General features: G+C 37.4%; 1 protein-coding gene across 3 annotated transcripts in view; it reads left to right on the plus strand.

Moving 5' to 3' along the window:
- LRRC69 (leucine rich repeat containing 69) overlaps positions 1-18,245 on the plus strand; it is a 136,270-nt gene that overhangs the window by 92,588 nt on the left and 25,437 nt on the right. For 2 of the 3 annotated variants that reach the window (XM_017341434.3, XM_051843882.2), the window contains one exon: positions 13,306-13,652. In XM_017341434.3, coding sequence (XP_017196923.2) covers positions 13,306-13,416 — 111 coding nt within the window. In that variant the 3' untranslated portion in view covers positions 13,417-13,652. Of the gene's footprint in view, positions 1-13,305; positions 13,653-18,245 lie in introns of those variants that run through there. The other variant, XM_070075851.1, reaches the window with a different exon arrangement.

Raw genomic sequence — 18,245 nt, forward strand, 5'->3', positions numbered from 1 at the left:
TGGGAAGCTTCCAATTTATTCAGCTAAGTACAACAAAGGCTCCTGTACACAAGTTTGCTGTGTTCCTGAGTATCTAAGGAGCTGGGATTAGGCCTGTCATAGCCTTGGCTTCCCCCAGGACAGAGGGAGGGCTCATGTGCATGCTGATAATGTATTTTCACCAGCAACATTAGTTGTTATTTCATAGGTTTACATTTATAACGGCTATGAGATCATCACTACTTATATTTCAGAGCTACGTTATCTTTATCAAATTATCATCATGGGAATTCCTTTCACCAAATTCACTATACATACTGTCCATGATCAAATTCAGTAAGAAAAAACATTTTTTCACCAACTTTTTATTTCAAAAACTTTGAACGAAACACAACACTTGAGTCAACAGTACAAGGAACATTTGTACTTCCTTTACCTGAGGTCACCAATGTTTAGTGTTTTCTTCTATTGGTCTTAACTCTTGTTATTTTTTGCCTTGATGTGTACATACTGTCTAAAATGAATTTGATATTGATAAACCAAGAAAACAGCCTATCTAGAGAAAAGGTATCACTTTGTATCAAATAATAGGTTCTAATAACAAAGTAAGATGTCAGAAAGGTAGATAGATTTTTATCAGAAGCAACAACAGATAACACAATATTTATGGACCAGAAAACATGTAGGTTATTTTAGATATGCTAACCCAGGCTTAAGCTATGGCGGTTCCATACTATCCTTGTTACCCCTAGGAAGCAGAGCAGAGATTTAAAAGGCCACTTTAAGTAGGTCATTTATAATCCTACAGAATGAAATCAGGGAACTGTCACTGGAGTTCACATCACCTGACATCAGGTATTTTCACAGTATTGGTGTCTAGTAGCTATCAGGATCCCCAAGGCAAGTAGTGATTAAGAGATGTTAAGTCAGCTACAGCTAGGGGTATAGAACTATTTAAAATTTTTCTCACAGTGTCCTTTGTCGGAATGTTTGAGACCACTGAGTATTTTTAAATGTGACATGTGAAAACCCAGCTGATGTCATATCTTTGTGGATGAGCTTTCATTTATCACAAAGAAATCATATTAAATAATTAGGAAAGGACATGTACATAATTTCTAAGAAATTCATACAATCACCATCATCTAACATGGCATCAGGTTTGCAAAAATACTTTCTAAGGAATTAGAAGCCTAATAGGAATACCAAATATTTTTTTTCCTCTCTATTAGTCATTTGTACTAGGAACATCCACTTGTGCTTAGGAAAAATACTTAAAAAGAGGAAATATTTAATCAGAGAAAACATCCTCAACCTAGTTAAATTTTTACTGGGCTGTATTCATACTGTTAAAGTTCTCAATGAATAAGAAACAGCCAGTTGTCCAGTCTTTAATGTGTTAATGCTTTTGCTATGAAACTGGCTTTGTCAAAAATAAGTCAGTTTTCCAACCAGAAAGTTTTGAAGTCTTCATGGCACTTAGCAGAATTTGAGGTTATTTGTTTATTTGGTGTTTGATATCTATCTACCATTGAATCCAAAGCTCAAGGAATTCAAGGATAATTTTATTTTTGTTTGACTTTAAATAGGGTCAGCTTATCACTGTGTTTGGAATATATTTTATTTCTGCTGAATGATGAATCAGATCTAGATTTGAATATTGGCTCCTCTTTTTGTTATCTTATAAGTGTATTATATCAAATATATCATAGAGAAAAGTTGGCAAACCTAGTCAAAATGAGGAAAGAGGGCTAATGTCAAGCTTTTCAGAAAACACTTGATTTAGAGCTAGTCTTAAAGCCCAAGAGAACATTGAAATAATGGTTGAGAAGAAATTTAGAAGTCAAAACCAGCTGGGCATTAAACAACAATAAAAGGAAAGATCAACACTGGGAAATGAGAATAGAAATCTATTTGTCCTCAAGATGGAGTACATATGTAGTTCTGATCACAAATGTGACTTATCTGTAAGCTCCCCACATTATCATCTGGAATAGACTGCTATAGTCAAAAGGTATTTAATGAGTACTACATGTCAGATTACTTGACAAATTTGCCAAAACACCCAGTTTTTCAATGGCCATAGTTCGAACACCCTGGACAAGTTTCCTCGCTCTTATTTGCTCTGAAAGACTCCTTTTCAAAATTCTCTGATGAGCTGCTAGTCTCATTTAAGTCTGTCTTACAGAAATTACAACGTAATGAAAATAACTACACATATTCTTGGTACAAAGTGTGTGTCTGATGTACTAAGTATATCACCTGGAAAACTTAATGTCCCAAACAACCCCAAGGACACTGCTGAGAAACCTGAGGCACAGAGTAGTAAAGTGATTTTTGCCAAATGCCCAGAGCTGCTAAGTAGACACTGTGAGGAGAGAACCCATACATGGGATTCCTTGCTCTTAACAAAATTTGCTGTGCTATCTTTCTTCTGCTTTTCAACCCAGATATTCACCCATTCATTTCAAATTAGGTTAAAATATTGATGTTAAATCACTTTCTTCTGCCGTTTATTCAATGGAATTTATTTATTTATTTATTTTCCTGCAATGTGCGAGGTTCTTGCCCAGGGCCTGAAAATACAGAACTCTGACCCTTGAGAAACTCACATATTCCCAGGAGGATTGGGACAATAAAGTGATTGGAATCTAAAAACTTAGGCTTGATGACCAGCCCCACCACTTGCAACCTGTGTCATTTTAATTTCTTCTTTGAGACTAAGCTTCATCATCTGTCAAATGACAATATTAACAGTACCTATCTCACATATAGTTGTGTTGACAGATATGTGAAGTGATGTACAGGTGGTGCTTAGCATAGCAGGTGCTTAATAAAGAGCACATAGTAAATACTTAATAAAGATAGTCTTTTATTTTCAAATCAAGGTCTTCAGACAAGAATGATTTACATTCCTGTGATAAGTAGATATGAGGATGTCCCGGGTGTTATAAGAAGAAGGCATCTCATTAAGATGGGATATCCGCTAGTCTATCCCTGTGGCCTAGCCTAGTACTTTGGTTTGGTATTTGGAGAATACATAATAAAGGTTAAGGATATTTTATGAGACAGTTCTTGGAAATGTGCTTTGAAGGATAGGCTAAAGAACCAGAAATCAGACATATCAGGTAAGTAATTGCCCATGGAAAGGCAATATTGGGCAAATAAGTTACACGGTGAGTAGAGGAAACTCACTGAAAATGAGGGATCAGAGACAAATCCGGAGAAAAAGCTGTATGAGATTCGGAGGTCTCTAACATGGGAAGTGTGAACTTAATTTCAAAAGCTGCCACTTTTGTTGGCAAGAGCTGCCTTAACGATGCACCACAGACTGAGGACTTCAACAGCAGACACTCTCATTCTGGAGGACAGAAGGGTTAGCTTCTAAGATCTCTTTCCTGGACTTGCAGATGACAGCCTTTTCCCTGTGTCTTGTCATGGTCTTCCTACTTTATCTGTCTATCCTAATTTCCTCTCTTTTATGAGGATGCCTGCCATATTGAATTAGAACCCATCCACAATGAGTTCATGTTAACTTACCACTTTAAATACTCTATCTCCAAACAGAGTTGTATTCAGAGATCCTTGAGTAGTGGCAAGGAAGATTTATTAAGACTGTAACATGTGGATCTTTGGGTGACACAATTCAACCCATAACAGCTGCCTACAGTTGTTGAGGTAATGGCAGTAGGAGGAAGAAGCTTTTGGTTGACAGGGAGCTTGCAGCTAGAAATATGGATTTTTTTGTAATGACCATGGCATTTGAAGCCATTAGAATGAACACTGCTCAGGGAAACTTGCCCAGTGATGCAGATGACCAGAAGGATAGAACCCTGAGGACAGCACTAGTGATAATAAGGCAAAAGTAGGAGTCAGGAAGGGAGAATGAGAAAGAACAAGTAGGGACCAAGGAGCAAAACCAGGTAGCGTGGGTGCAGATTTCCATCTGTAAAACACAATGTGCATTAAATAGTTTTCTTACTTTAAATTCTGCTTGGCTTCTGATACTACCTTCAGGTTTCTTTTCACTGCAGCATAGCATACACATTTTAATTTTTAACCCAAAGAGAAAGTGCTAATAAATTCATTGATTGATGGTGATACAATTGCTCCCAAAAGCTGCCTTTGTATAGCTGAAAGGTCATCTGTGAAAGAAAGATAAGGATTTTCTCTGTTGAACTGAAGGGTGGAACACAGAACCTCTGGTATTTTGGACAGAAAGATGGAAGAACTTTTGTAGAGGATTTTAAACACACATGCACACACACACACACACATACACACAGACTCTCACACTTGAGTAACCACTATTAGTGGTTCATTTGTTCAAAGTCTTACATGATCTGAGTTTGTAGGTTAACATTAGTCATCACTGAAGAAATGATAAATATGGTGAATAGAGGAATAAAAAGATTTGGTATCTACATAAATTAATTAAAATACTTAAAAAGGAAATATTTTTATCAATTAAATATGTCTGAGAGTACTATAAAAATAACAAGAGTGGCGTAAAAATATAACATGGATTATGACTGAAGAAACTAACTGGAGAGCTGTCCTAGCTAATGGCAGAAAATGTTCAAATATTAAAGAATGATGCAATCTCTCAAACTGAAGGAGTGCATTGAGTGCCTAGTAGAATAAATAATAAGAAAATCTGTGTGTAGACACATTTTGACAAAAATGCATACCACAAAAGCTAAACTAGTAAGAGCTAAAGATCAAATGTTAAGACAAGATAGATCACCTATAAAATGAAGCAAGACACTAGGCTGAAAATCAAGTTTGCATTGGCAGTTAAAAAACAGAAGGATAATATCCTGAAAACAGTAGAGGAAACTTAAAAATCTAGAATTATATGACCAGATAAGTTGATAGGCCAAAGGTATGACAGTATCAGAAAATTGTGTGAATAAAAATTGTGAAAAGGAAAGTTGTCTATCATGGAAGCAATCACTGAATCTTTCATTCTAACCTTATTAAAATCATTTAAAAATTAGTAATATTTAGTAGGTGTATGATAGTGAAAATGTATTTGACAATTGAATTAGAATATCTATAGTATAAATTAATAAAGAATGCTAAACAAATTTAAAGTTATTGAAATTTGTTAAAATTGATAAAATTAGATTAGAAATTGAAAAATAATTTTTTTAACTTTTATTTAATAAATATAAATTTCCAAAGTACAGCTTTTGGATTACAGTGGCTTCCCCACTCCCCGTAATAAAAATTTTATTGAGGTTGTTTAGTTCCCTGATTCCAGAGTGAAAAGATGCGTAAAGTACATTGCGATGGTAACCAGATAACTAAGTTGGTAAGCAGTTGCTTTTATGTCTTTAGAAAATTGTGCTGCCTTTTAACTTAAGTAGACAGAGAGGGAACATAAAACTAGTTTGCCTATGAGCCTCCATTTCCATTGAAAAGTCTTTAATTTCTTGATTATCTCTTTAGAAACTAAACATGGCAAATGCTGACCTTTCTAGTAAATAATTTATCTTGAAGGGAGAACACACTTAATAATTCCAGTGTCTGCCCTTGTTATGTGTGTCAGAATGTTCTGCCTCTAACCAGGTTTTTGCTCGAAGGAAGGAGATGCTGGATGATAAATGAGTCTTTATTGTTGACATGAAACACAGAAACAACCAACTATCAAGCGACTATGATTTGTATTCAGGTGAAGTGAAATGATGTCATACTTGCCTTGGGAAATAATGAGATGAAAATTGGAAAATAGTCAATGAAAAATTTTACTCAAATATTTTCTTTGACCATAATTTATCCAGATGGTTTTGAATTTTTGTAAATGTTGTGGTCCTGCCCCCTGAGTTGTTACTCCTTAAAATGAAATTAATCTTGGCCGGCGCCGCGGCTTACTAGGCTAATCCTCCGCCTTACTGCGCCGGCATAGCGGGTTCTAGTCCCCGTCGGGGCACCGGATTCTGTCCCAGTTGCCCCTCTTCCAGGCCAGCTCTCTGCTGTGGCCAGGGAGTGCAGTGGAGGATGGCCCAAGTGCTTGGGCCCTGCGCCCCATGGAGACCAGGATAAGTAGCTGGCTCCTGCCATCTGATCAGCGCGGTGCGCCGGCTACAGCGTGCCGGCCACGGCGGCCATTGGAGGGTGAACCAACGGCAAAGGAAGACCTTTCTCTCTGTCTCTCTCTCTCACTGTCCACTCTGCCTGTCAAAAAAAAAAAATGATAATTAATCTTGATGTAATTTATTTTTCAGTATTAATGACTAATGATATAAATCTTTGAAACAGAAACAAAAATTAATCCTCTTTTGTTACTACTGACTTGGGTCATATTTGAACTAGTGACTTAGAAATAACCTGTATAGTCTCATAAAATACTTTCCAAACACTTGAGTGATCCTGTGCCCAAGATGTGCATTTGATAGTTTTCATCTCTTATAGTTTCATTAGTTGAACTTAATATTTCCCCAGATTCCTTTAAAGTTGAAGAGTTTAGGGAGGGAATGTTTTGGAACATGAACTTTCAACCCTGTGTTGAATGATGTAATGTAATTAAAACTACCCTCAAAAGAGATTAGACTGAGCAGGTCTCTCTACAAATGAGTGAAAACGCTCATCTACTTTATGAAAATAAATGAAAATTTGTAACCTTAATTCCTTTTTTATGACAAGCTGCCAGTAATGAAACATAATATAAGATTACATTTAATAATTTTACTCATTACTTATAAAGGAAAATCTTACTTTGCAGTAAAAAGTTATTACTGTTAAGACACCACTGACATTCATTTATGAAACTGATCATTTCAATCAGTCAACTGTGAAAATGAGCACTGATTAGTCAACTTAATATATGTTAGGCACTAAGAAGATCAGGAGGCATCACATTTCTAATTCTAAACAGTCATGAAAGTAATATGTATTCATTGCTCAGAAAAATTGAAATGGTATGTTTGTCCCTTATTATTTTTCCAGAAAATAACAAAAACAATCATAAACGAATTCATACACTGTGTCATGATTACTTTTACTTCTATGAGAACTCCTTGAATCCTCTTTTCTCTTTAGAGAACCTTTGTTCGTAAAACTGCTGGTTAGAGTTACAGTTACATTCAGGATCTATGAATTTGTTCTTCTAAAGAATTTTAAATTGTATTCAAGTTCAGTTCATTTATCTGAAACTGTGCACATCACTAAAATGTTCCAACCACCCATATGAAATTCAAAGGATATTGATGATACTGGGAATGAGGTTGGAGAGGGAGGCCTCTCTGTAGATAACTGGCTGGAACTTGAGTGGGATTTTCTGTCTGGTTTCTGTCCTTACCACAATCCAAAATGCCCTAAGGGTGTATCACGTAAGCAAAGATGCTTTTGAGAATAAAAAAACGGACATTATTAATAGTTGCAAAAGGAACAGAAAACCAGGGCTTTCTTAAACAAATCTGAATCTATGACTACCTTTCCTAAATGGGGTAGGAGTACTTGTTAACTTCATAGTTGTGCTCGTTGTTGGCACTAAACATTCTGAATGTTCATCTCGGATTTTAAAAATTATTTCTAGTCACTCCATAAATATTGAGAGCCTACTTTAAGTAGGAAACTGGCTGCTAAATACAATGCAAATAAGTAGGGGACATAATCTGTCCCAAATGGTTTAAAATGTGAGTTTAAAGATATAAAAAGACACTAGCAATATACACTAAATGCTTGGAAGATAATTGCTCTGCCTTCAAAGTGGAAGCTGAGATCACACTTAATAATTACATTAGGGAAGGTTATCTGACTTTGAAAGGGCCCAGAAAGATTCTGGGACTTATTCAGATCCTTGAATTGGGTAGAATTCAGATACACGGAGAAGGGAGCAGGGAGACATTTTAAGAGACTAGTATGGAGGAGAATGAATCATGCTTACAGGACTGTGCATCCATGAAGTTGGTTTGTGATGGGAATGAGGAGAGGAGACATGAGGAAGGAAGGGCAGCAACATTTGTTCATTGATTAAGTATGGGAAGTCACTGAGCTTTGTGGAGGAGAAAAGAGAGTCCAAAGAGGAGCTAATTTGGGAGGCAAGACCCCAGATTTCAGGTGATGCCTGGAAACTTCAAATGGATGTGTTTAACCATCAATCGGAGAAGGTTGGGAAGAGCACAGCAATACACTTTTATTTTATTTTAAAGATTTTATTTGTTTACTTGAAAGAGTTACAGAGAGGCAAAGTCAGAGACAGAGACAGAGACAGAGAGAGAGAGGTCTTCCATCCGCTGGTTCACTCCCCAGATGGCTGCAACGGCTGGAGCTACACCGATCCAAGCCAGGAGCCGGGAGTTTTCTCCGGGTCTCCCATGTGGGTGCAGGGGCCCAAGGAGTTGGGCCTTCTTCCACTGCTTTCCCAGGCCATGGCAGAGAACTGGATCGGAAGTGGGGCATCAGGGACTCAAACCGGTGCCCACATGGGATGCCGGCACTGCAGGCAGTGGCCTTAACCACTACGCCACAGTGCCAGCCCCTGTACTTTTGTACATTATATGAGAACTCTTTCCAACAATTTTTTCTTTCAAACTATTCTACAATGGTCATTCAACTGTAATAAAACCCTTTATTGATGAAAAAGCCTGGGAGACATACTATGACTAACAATAATTTAGAATTTAGTGAACTTTAAGTGTCTTGAATCATGTGACCAGCTATCTTCTCAAAATATCTGGATTAGTTTCCTATGTGGATAATGAAAGGATTAAACCAAAGTTCTTCTATTTTGAAAGGGCCTCAATTCCATGAGAGGGAATGGTTGCAATATCATGCTTTCCAATTCTTGTTAGAACAAGATACCTCTAGCAGTTTTCTACTCATGTTGTAATAAGTTACCATAAACGTAATCGTTCAAGAAAAATGTATTCCCTTACATAAAGTCTAGTAGGTCAGAAATCTAACATAGACCCCCACTGTGAAAATCAAGGTGTGATAGGCTGTGTTTCATACTGGAGGTTCTGGTCAGAGTCTGTCTTCTTGTACGTGGCTCATGGTCCTCTTCCTTCACCTTCAAAGCAGTGGGGGCTGATCAAGTCCTTCTCACATCACATCACTTGGATCTTCTCTTCCCTTCTTCCTTCTCTTTGAACAAATCTGTGGTTATATTGAGTTCACTTGGATAATTCAGGCTAACCTACATATGTCCAAGTCTTTAACATAATCACATCAAGACAGTCCATTTGGCAAGTAAAGTGAGACATAGTCACAGGTTCCAAGAACTAGGTTGTGGATACATTTGGAGGAGCATTATTTTGTCTACCATGATATTTTTTCCTGAGGAAATGGAAACCATCTTATCATCTTCTCCCTTTTTCTATTCCTTTTGTTTCAAATAATATTGAAGCCTTATTCAAACGTTACTTTGATAATTTTTGATTTCTCAAGTTGAAGATATGGCAGTGATTGTCACCAAGCCATATGTTAAATGGTTTTTTAAAATGTCTCAATTCTACCATTCAACGAACATAAAACTTAGCAAACACATTTAAATTTAGAGTTGAAAACTACTTTTCCCTAAATGGAAATAGGATATAATTGTTTGTTTTATTTGTTTCAGGAAATAATACATTCATTGTAAATAGTAAAGAATGAAAATTAAACTTAAGTATAGCATTTCACTTTTTAAAGCTTTGTGCGGAAATGATATCCTTTCAAAATAAAGGCATTTCTAATCATAGGTCAACTCTGTTTCCTCTTCTCTGGCTTTATATAAATGACATTTAATTCTGTGTTTTAATTTCTATCTGAAAACATCAACCAAAGTGGAAAATATCTTTGACAGAACCATGGGAATTTGTTAATTGAGGTTTGTGGAGATTCTTTACAAGACAGAGTGTCATTGGTGCTTTGTAACATTCATTTCAAATAGATGTTTGAAGGAACTTCTGAAAGCTTATGGAAAATGCATAGTATGAAATAACTATGCATGGATTTCAAAACTTCTTGTACCCAGATAAACTTCTTTTAATCTCATTTCCACAGCCTTCTTGAAGTATCGTTATATGTAATGCCATTAGAAACAATTGCAGTTATGCCACAAATGGAAATACAAATTTCAATTTTTTTCATGCAAATATTACTGAATATGATGACAATAGTTGGAAAAGTGTCTGTGCAAGGAATCATGTTGATCCTTTTTTCTCAGCAAAATTTTCAGAAATCAACTCATATCCCTGAGAAATATATTACAAATAGAAATTATAAGTTAAGGAATAATCACTAATGAAGTTTCAAATTCATTATAAGATAGACAATGGCCCTTGGCAAAACAAACAAAAAGATAAGCAAAACATTCAGTTTATTCTAATTAACTAAACAATAACCCGTCCAAGAGGGGGAAAGAGGGACACAATCACTTTGCATTCCTGCTTGCAACAAGAGCCAACCCAAATTCTGCCCATGCAATTTCTTAATGACACATGGGGAATGGCTAAAACCACACTGGAAATAGAAAATGCTTTTAATAGTTTCGATTATAAACATTTCACTTCATGGGGAAACTAGGCAAAGCAAATTGAATAATGCATGGCTCCATTTGTTTCTTTGGCTTATGTTTGTTTCTTTCTCTAACTTCCTTCTCTTAGTTCATGACTCTATCATTTGCTTAGGATTCTAAAACAAGAGCTGAGCAAATGTGTGCAGTCTGATTTGATGTCAATAAACCATTAGTGCTATCTGAGCTATATTACAGAAGAAGGCAGGGAGAGCCAGTTGGATGGGAATGTTGACCCTTGTGTGGAAAATAAAAAGGTCATGCTTAGCTTTTGATTTTTGTTAGTTCTCCAAGCAGACTTTAAACACCTAGCCATTATAGTGAGGTAATCTATATTATCTTCTTTAGAATAGATTTAAATATACATGATGTGTCTACATTAGAGAAATAATGATGCATTCTTTTTACTTCTGGAATAATGTATTTATTGCTGATATCTCATGGTTTAACATGTTATAGTCAATTTATTGTTTATACTGTATGTTTACACAATTCAATATGCATGTTCTTGAATTTCTGCTCTAATAGTTCACCCTTCCCAAAATGTTCTTTTGCCTCTTCTCCAGGCAGTCACATTCTAGTCATACTTCAAAATTCAGCTCAGTTTTTTTTTTAATGTAAAATCTTGCTTAATATCAGCCTATGTTAGTATTCTCTGCATTTACACAGAATTTATCATTAAGTTGAGCCATATGTTTCTAGTTATATTTTGTCTTTTCAACTAGATGCTGGGAAAGGTTTTTAAAGCGTGGATTTTTTTTGGCTATGTATCTTTGTATCTTTGACACTTTGCCTAATGACATGTAGATTCTCAGTTACTTTTATTTGTCAGTACTCTTTGTCAAAATTATTTAATTCAGACACTATCTCAAATTATGATTAAGGTCCAGGGGTGAGTGTGGTTGAATAAATAGTGAGTTGTGGCCAGGTTAGGCTCCCAATGTTATCATGAAGAATATGTCCGTTTTTATAGTCTCAATTTTCCTTTGTCTTCATTTTCAGGCAGTAGTTCCTTAAATTGTACCTTCTGGGGTGGAGAGAGAGCTTCCCTTCTTCAAAAGACAAGAGAAAGTCCTGGGTCAGAGGCTCATTGGCTTTTGGGGACTGTCTTGAGTCATTTGCTTTCCCTAGATTAGTCACACAATTGTCACAGGGAAGTGGTCAAGATATTGGCTGGGCGGAGTTACATGGCTTTATATTGACCCAAAGCATGTGATGAATTGTCTTCTTACTCTCCCATTATGTGGACTGATATTGGTGGAGGGACTGTTCTCCTTCCTTTCCCTTAGAGGAAAAAGTGGGCTTTTGTGGCAGCAGAATGGCGAATGGCTGCTGGATGGACAACACCAAGATCCCATTGTGGAAAGTAACTGTTTTCTGATTGATCAACTGAACATCTTTGCAGGAAAGAATTTATATTTGCATATATTCTACATCATTTTCCCCTTCATCTAAAATAGCATATGATTAGGGTAGTGCTATGTGTCCTCTAAGCACTTCACAATAATTGTTGGGGGTACAGGTGAAAGTGATATGTTTGGGACTTTGGATCATCACTAATAAATCACCAGTGTTAGAAGGCTGCTATTTCCACAAGGATGGATTAACAATTATGTCTATATGTTCAAACTTATAAATTATATCTCAAAGTTCTTTTGTGGAAACGTGAGCAGAACAGTGGTTACATCTCTCACTGTGGCTTGTGATGATGTTGGCTGATGGGTTCCATGGTAAACTAAGCCGCACTATCAACCGACTTAGCCTAACAGTTGTGTGGCCCTGTTTGAAAGTCCTACTGAGAACTGTATTGACTATAGAAGTTGATTATAAGGTATAGCAATGATAAAAATTGTGGGGTTGCCATTATTTAAAACATAAGTGGTCTGGACATGTATGCTGTGTTAGCTAATAGGACTTTTGACTGCCTGTGTTGTGCACTGAGAAGAAATATCTGCGATATTTGAAATATAAAACTTAAGTTATGTATTGGACAATTTGCTTGAGACTCAACCAGTGAAGTTCTTAATGAACATTGCAAAAAGTGAACCAAGAACATAAGGAGAACTAATTTCCATGGGAAATGGATGCTGAACGGGCAAGACCAAGATGCCCATTGGGACATTCAGGAAATGTATGATAATTGACAATTTAACACCCTTATAGGCAGAAGTCAGATTCACATTTATTGTACTTTTTTAAGATTTATTTTTATTTTTTTGAATGACAGAGTTAGAAAGGGAGAGAGAGAGAGAGAGAGAGAGAGAAGTTCCATATGCTTGTACACTCGTTGTACACTCCCCAAATGGCTGCAATTGCCAGAGCTGGGTCAGGCTGAAGCCAGGAGGCAGGAGATTCCTCTGGATCTCCCATGTGGGTTCAGAGGCCCAAGGGTTTGAACTGTCCTCTGCTGCTATTCCCACGTACATTGGCAGGGAGCTGGATTTAAAGTGGAGCAGCTGGGACTCAAACCAGTGCCCATGTTGGGTGCTGGTGCTACAGGCAGCAGCTTAACTGGTTACACCACAACACCAGCCTGACTGAACTATATTTCACTCTCATCCAAAATATTTTATGGTTACTTTACATAATAATGTTTGGCCAAAAGCACATATAATCCTTTATCAGATGAATTATGTTTACTGTTGAGTATGTCTTTCATAGATAGTTAAGTTTATTTGTGTATGGGAAAGGAACAAATCAAGCATAAATAGAAGAATGTGTCCTCTAGAAGTCAGTGTTTTGAAACTCCTAAGAAATAAAATATTTATTTTAATCAAATATTTATTGAGTACTGTCTTAATTTAATTTTTAATCTTTATTTTTAGAACTGGAAGATAAGCAGGAATCTACAGCTGATACCTCTCCAAGTATTAGTTTGTTCTTACAAATGTTTTACTCAACGTGGTGCTAACCTCTTTGGAATTGTTCAGGCATAGAACAGGTGAGATGCTTCTTCAGGACCTCTCTGGATTGCTCTGTAGCTCTGTACACATATTATGACCTACTTATGGTACCATGCTGTGTCTGTTCTCTTTGTCAATACATCAAGTAAAGGAAAAATAACTCAGCCATAAAGATCACGGTTTAAGCACTACCTTTAGATTGCTTAGATTTTTAGGCATGCTGTTTTTTTTTTTTGGTTTAAACACAAAATAAAAAATGAAAAAATAAAGCTTTGGCAAGTGAGTGTTATTCTTTCTTGTTATTTTATAATCAGTACCCTTGTTTTCTAGATAAGTATTAATAGACTTTGATGGAGAAAGAATTACCTTATTAACATTTTGCAATAGAAAGAGAACCACTTTTTAGTTCTAGCTGTATTTCATTTTTGTGATTTGACTTGAGGCACTAGCATCTAATGACTAAGATAAAACCTTCAATACACATAAAAATGGGTGAAGGCTGGAAACTCAGATTTGTCAACTCCTAACATCATTTTGTTACTGCTTTCAAAGTTCTTTCCTTCCTTCATTCCTTTGTAGCTTTTCACAAGAGAAACTGACAAGAGCCAAAGTGGCAATGTTGAAATGAGAATTTGCCTCATTTTCCTTGAATGACAACATAAAACTAGAAAAAGAAATGGTGAAAGCACATGGTATATTTTGCAGAGTATTGGTTCCTGGAAGTATGATTCTGTCAGCATCAACCATATTACCTTGGAACTTGTTAGAAATGCAAATTACTTGACTCTGTCACAGAAGGACTGCATTGGAAACTCTGAGAATGGTCCAACAATTTCTGATTTCACAAATTCTGTTGGTGATTTCTTTGCATGTTCTAGTTTGAGAACAACAGGGACAGAGTAATAAAAATAGAGTTGCTATGAATTCTTAAAGCAAGAAATTTAACCATGATTTTATATTTAAACTCCACTAGAAATATATATTTTACACAACTATTTGGTAGTCATTCTGATGGAAAGCAAAGTGGAGTCTACTATGTACAAAATCCTACTTAGGCAATTTATGACATCAGATCAGGATGTACCGCTTCATGTATCAGAGTTGCCACTAGCATACCTTGGAAGCTAATTCAATGGAGTGTAGCAGAAAGGCCCTCAGTTCCAGAGAAGAAGGTTCAGGCCTCACTGAGATGGAGATGAGGCCTCAAGGTAACTGTTTAAAGGCTTCATTAACCATGAATGCATTTTAAGCAAAAACAAAAGCAAAGTACAAATAAAAGACATAGGAACACATTAAAATCAGTTTCAGGCATAAACTATGTAGGTTTATTGAGGGAAAACCACTCAGTAAGTTAATTTTGATTAGGGAAATGTTTTCATACAATCTGTGCTATGAAAAAGTGTTTTATTTACTATTTTCATTCCATGACCTCAACTACAATTTATTTTCCATCTTGATCTTGGGCAGAAAATTCTATCAATTCATCCATTAATATATTCATTTATGCATCGAATTTCAGGTAGCTCTTTGAAGTTCAGGTGAAACAAAAGAGAGACTTGACTTTCTACTACTACATTCCTATTCCTCTCCTCTTCATATTTCAAGGCGCTGCAACCCAGTTTCTGACCTACCATTGCACAACGAATGATCTCTTATAGGTTATCAATGACTTTCTCCCAGTACCTCTGCTCCTCATATAGCTGGCACTCTCTAGGTTTGGGCTTAACTGATCATATTGTTTTGTTAACTTATTTTTTAAATTTTATTTAAGGAATACAAATTTCATGTATTTCATATATATATACATATATATGTATAGTTTAAGGAACATAGTAGTACTCCTCACCCTACCCTCTCTCCTACCCATGCTCCCACCCTCTTCCTCCTCCCTCTCCTATTCCCATTCTTAATTTTTGTATATTATTTTAAATTAACTATTTTCTGACGACTTTATACTCATAAGATTAACCCTACACTAAGTAAAAAGTTCAAAAAATAGTATGAAGAAAAAAAGCACTGTTCTTCAACAGTTGAGGCAAGTGCTATAAATAGTCATTGAATCTCAAAATGTCAATTTCACTCCTATAGATTACCTTTTGGGTACTCTATTCATTACCACAAATCATGGAAAACATATAGAATTTGTCTTTTTTGGACTGGCTTATTTCACTAAGTATAATAGTTTCCAGTTGCATCCATTTTGTTGCAAAAGACGGGATTTCATTTTTTTTCACAGCTGAGTAGTACTGCAGAGTGTTATCCAGTCATCAGTTGGTTGACATCTGGGTTGATTCCATATCTCAGGACTGTGAATTGAGCTGTAATAAACATAGGGGTACGAATAACTCTTTCATATGCTGGTTTCATTTCGTTTGGGTAAATTCCCAGAAGTGGGCTGGCTGGGTCACATGGTAGGTCTACATTCAGATTTCTGAGGTATCTCCATACTGTTGTATACAGTGGCTGCACAAGTTTACATTCCTACCAACAGTGGATTAGGGTACCTTTTCCCTCCACATCCTCACATCATTTGTTGTTGTTGTTGTGTTTGTTTGTTTTTTTTTGACAGGCAGAGTTAGACAGTGAGAGAGAGAGACAGAGAGAAAGGTCTTCCTTTTTCCATTGGTTCCCCCTCCCCTAAGTGGCACTACTGCCAGCACATCACAGCTGATGCACTGTGCCGATTGGAAGCCAGAAGCCAGGTGCTTCCTCCTGGTCTCCCATGCAGGTGCAGGGCCCAAGGACCTGGGCCATCTTCTACTGCACTCCCGGGCCACAGCAGAGAGCTGGACTGGAAGAGGAGCAACCAGGACAGAATCCGGCACCCCAACCAGGACTAGAACCTGGGGTGCCAGCGCCGCAGGTGGAGGATTAGCCTAGTGAGCCATGGCGCCGGTGTCATTTGTTGTTGATTTCTGTATGAGAGCCATTCTAACTGGGATGAGGTAAAACCTCGTTGTGGATTTGATTTGCATTTTTTTGATGATTAGTGAACCTGAGCATTTTTTCATGTGTTTGTTAGCCATTTGAATTTCCTCTCTTGAAAAACGCCTGTTCAAGTCCTTTGCCCTTTTCTTAACTGGATTGTTTGTTTTGTTGTTGAGTTTCTTGAGCTCTTTATAGATTCTGGATATTAATCCTCTATCAGTTGCATAGTTTGCAGATATTTTCTCCCATTTTGTCGGTTGCCTCTTCACTTTCCTGAGTGTTTCTTTTGAAGTGCAGAAGCTTCTCAGCTTTTTGTAATCTCATTTGTCTATTTTGGCTTTGATTGCCTGTACTTTCCAAGAATTCTTTCTCTGTGTCAATTTCTTGCAGAGCTTCCCCAATGTTCTCTAGTATATTGATGATATTGGGTTACAGATTTATGTCCTTGATCCATTTTGAGTGGAGTTTTGTGTAAGGAGTATGGTAGGGGTCTTGTTTCACACTTCTGCACATGGAGATCAACTGATTATCTTCTCACTATTTTGAACCATATTCTTTTGGCTTATCCTTCCTCATCCCTTCAACTGAATTTTCTTCTATGCTTTTCTGTTAAAAAAAGTGTTCTGTGTGGTTCTTAATCTTGTATTCCTCTCTGTCCTTACTGAATGATACTCCCATCACATTCACTTAGCTCCATTTATCACACCTGAGAGAGTAGCTAGCAAATCGCTTCCCTATCTTTTAAAAAGAAGTTGTTTATTTGGAAAGCAGAGAGATAGAAAGTGAGTGATCTGTCATCTGTTGGTTCACTCCCCAAATACCCATATGACTCTGGGTATAGCACTGAGGCTAGGAGCCAGGAATGTAAAACAAGTCTCCCACATGGGTGGCAAGAACCCAATCACTTGAGTCATCCATTGCATCCTAAGGTCTATATTATCAAGAAACTGGAGTCAGGAGCTGAAGTCAGGTATCTCATCCAGATCCTTTAAAATGGGGTGTTTGCATCTTCACTACTAGGACAAATGCTTACCTTATTTCTCTATTTTTTAAAAACAGGTTCATTGTATTTATTTGAAAGGCAGAGTTAGAAGAAAAGAAAAAGGCAGATTTTCCATCTAGTGGGTCACTCCCCAAATGGCCACAATTGCTGGGATCTGGCTAGGCTGAAGCCCAGATTCAGGAGTTTCATCTAGGCCTGCCCTGTGGGTGGCAGGGGCTCAAGTACCTCGTGTCGCTCCCCGTCTTCGTGGAGGAACGACACAGGACCCTGCGCTGTTCTTTTGTCTGCTCGGCCCTCCCCGGGTTTGCTGCTGGTTCTTCCCGGGTTGGCTACTGTCCCTTCCACCTCCGTGGAAGGGCAGTTCCCCCTGGCCACATTCCCCACTTCCGCGGGGGAGCGGCACACCGCCAGCCGGCTCTCTCGGGGGCTGCAGAGGTGTTCCTTCAGATAGATGTTCCTGGTGCATGTTGTCTCTCTCCTCCTTTATAGTCCTCTTCCACCAATCCCAACTCTGCTACCCACACGCCGAGTACGCTGCTCTCCTCCAATCAGGAGCAGGTCCTACAGTTTATTGGTTGAACTGGAGGCAGCTCCGTGGAAGCTGTTTACTCCTCTCCCAGTGCCATATTGTGGGAGAGCAGATGCATAGAATAAATCTTAATTCCAGTAACTTAGTCTAGTCCGAGTTGCTCCCAGTTGCTCCCCACACCTCGGCCATCTTTTACTGCTTATCCAGGCACATTAGCAGAGAGGTTGCTCAGAAGTGGAGCAGCTGGGACTTGAACTAGTGCTCATATGGGATGCTGGTGTTGCAGGCAGCAGCTCAAAGTGCTATGCCATATTGCCAGCTTTTTTTCCATTTTTAACATTTTTTGAACATTCCCCTTTTTTGAACATTCCCAATTTTATTATATCTGAAATAGAATGAATT

The sequence above is a fragment of the Oryctolagus cuniculus genome, chromosome 6 (genome assembly GCF_964237555.1).
Source record: "Oryctolagus cuniculus chromosome 6, mOryCun1.1, whole genome shotgun sequence".
NCBI classification, from domain to species: Eukaryota; Metazoa; Chordata; class Mammalia; order Lagomorpha; family Leporidae; genus Oryctolagus; species Oryctolagus cuniculus.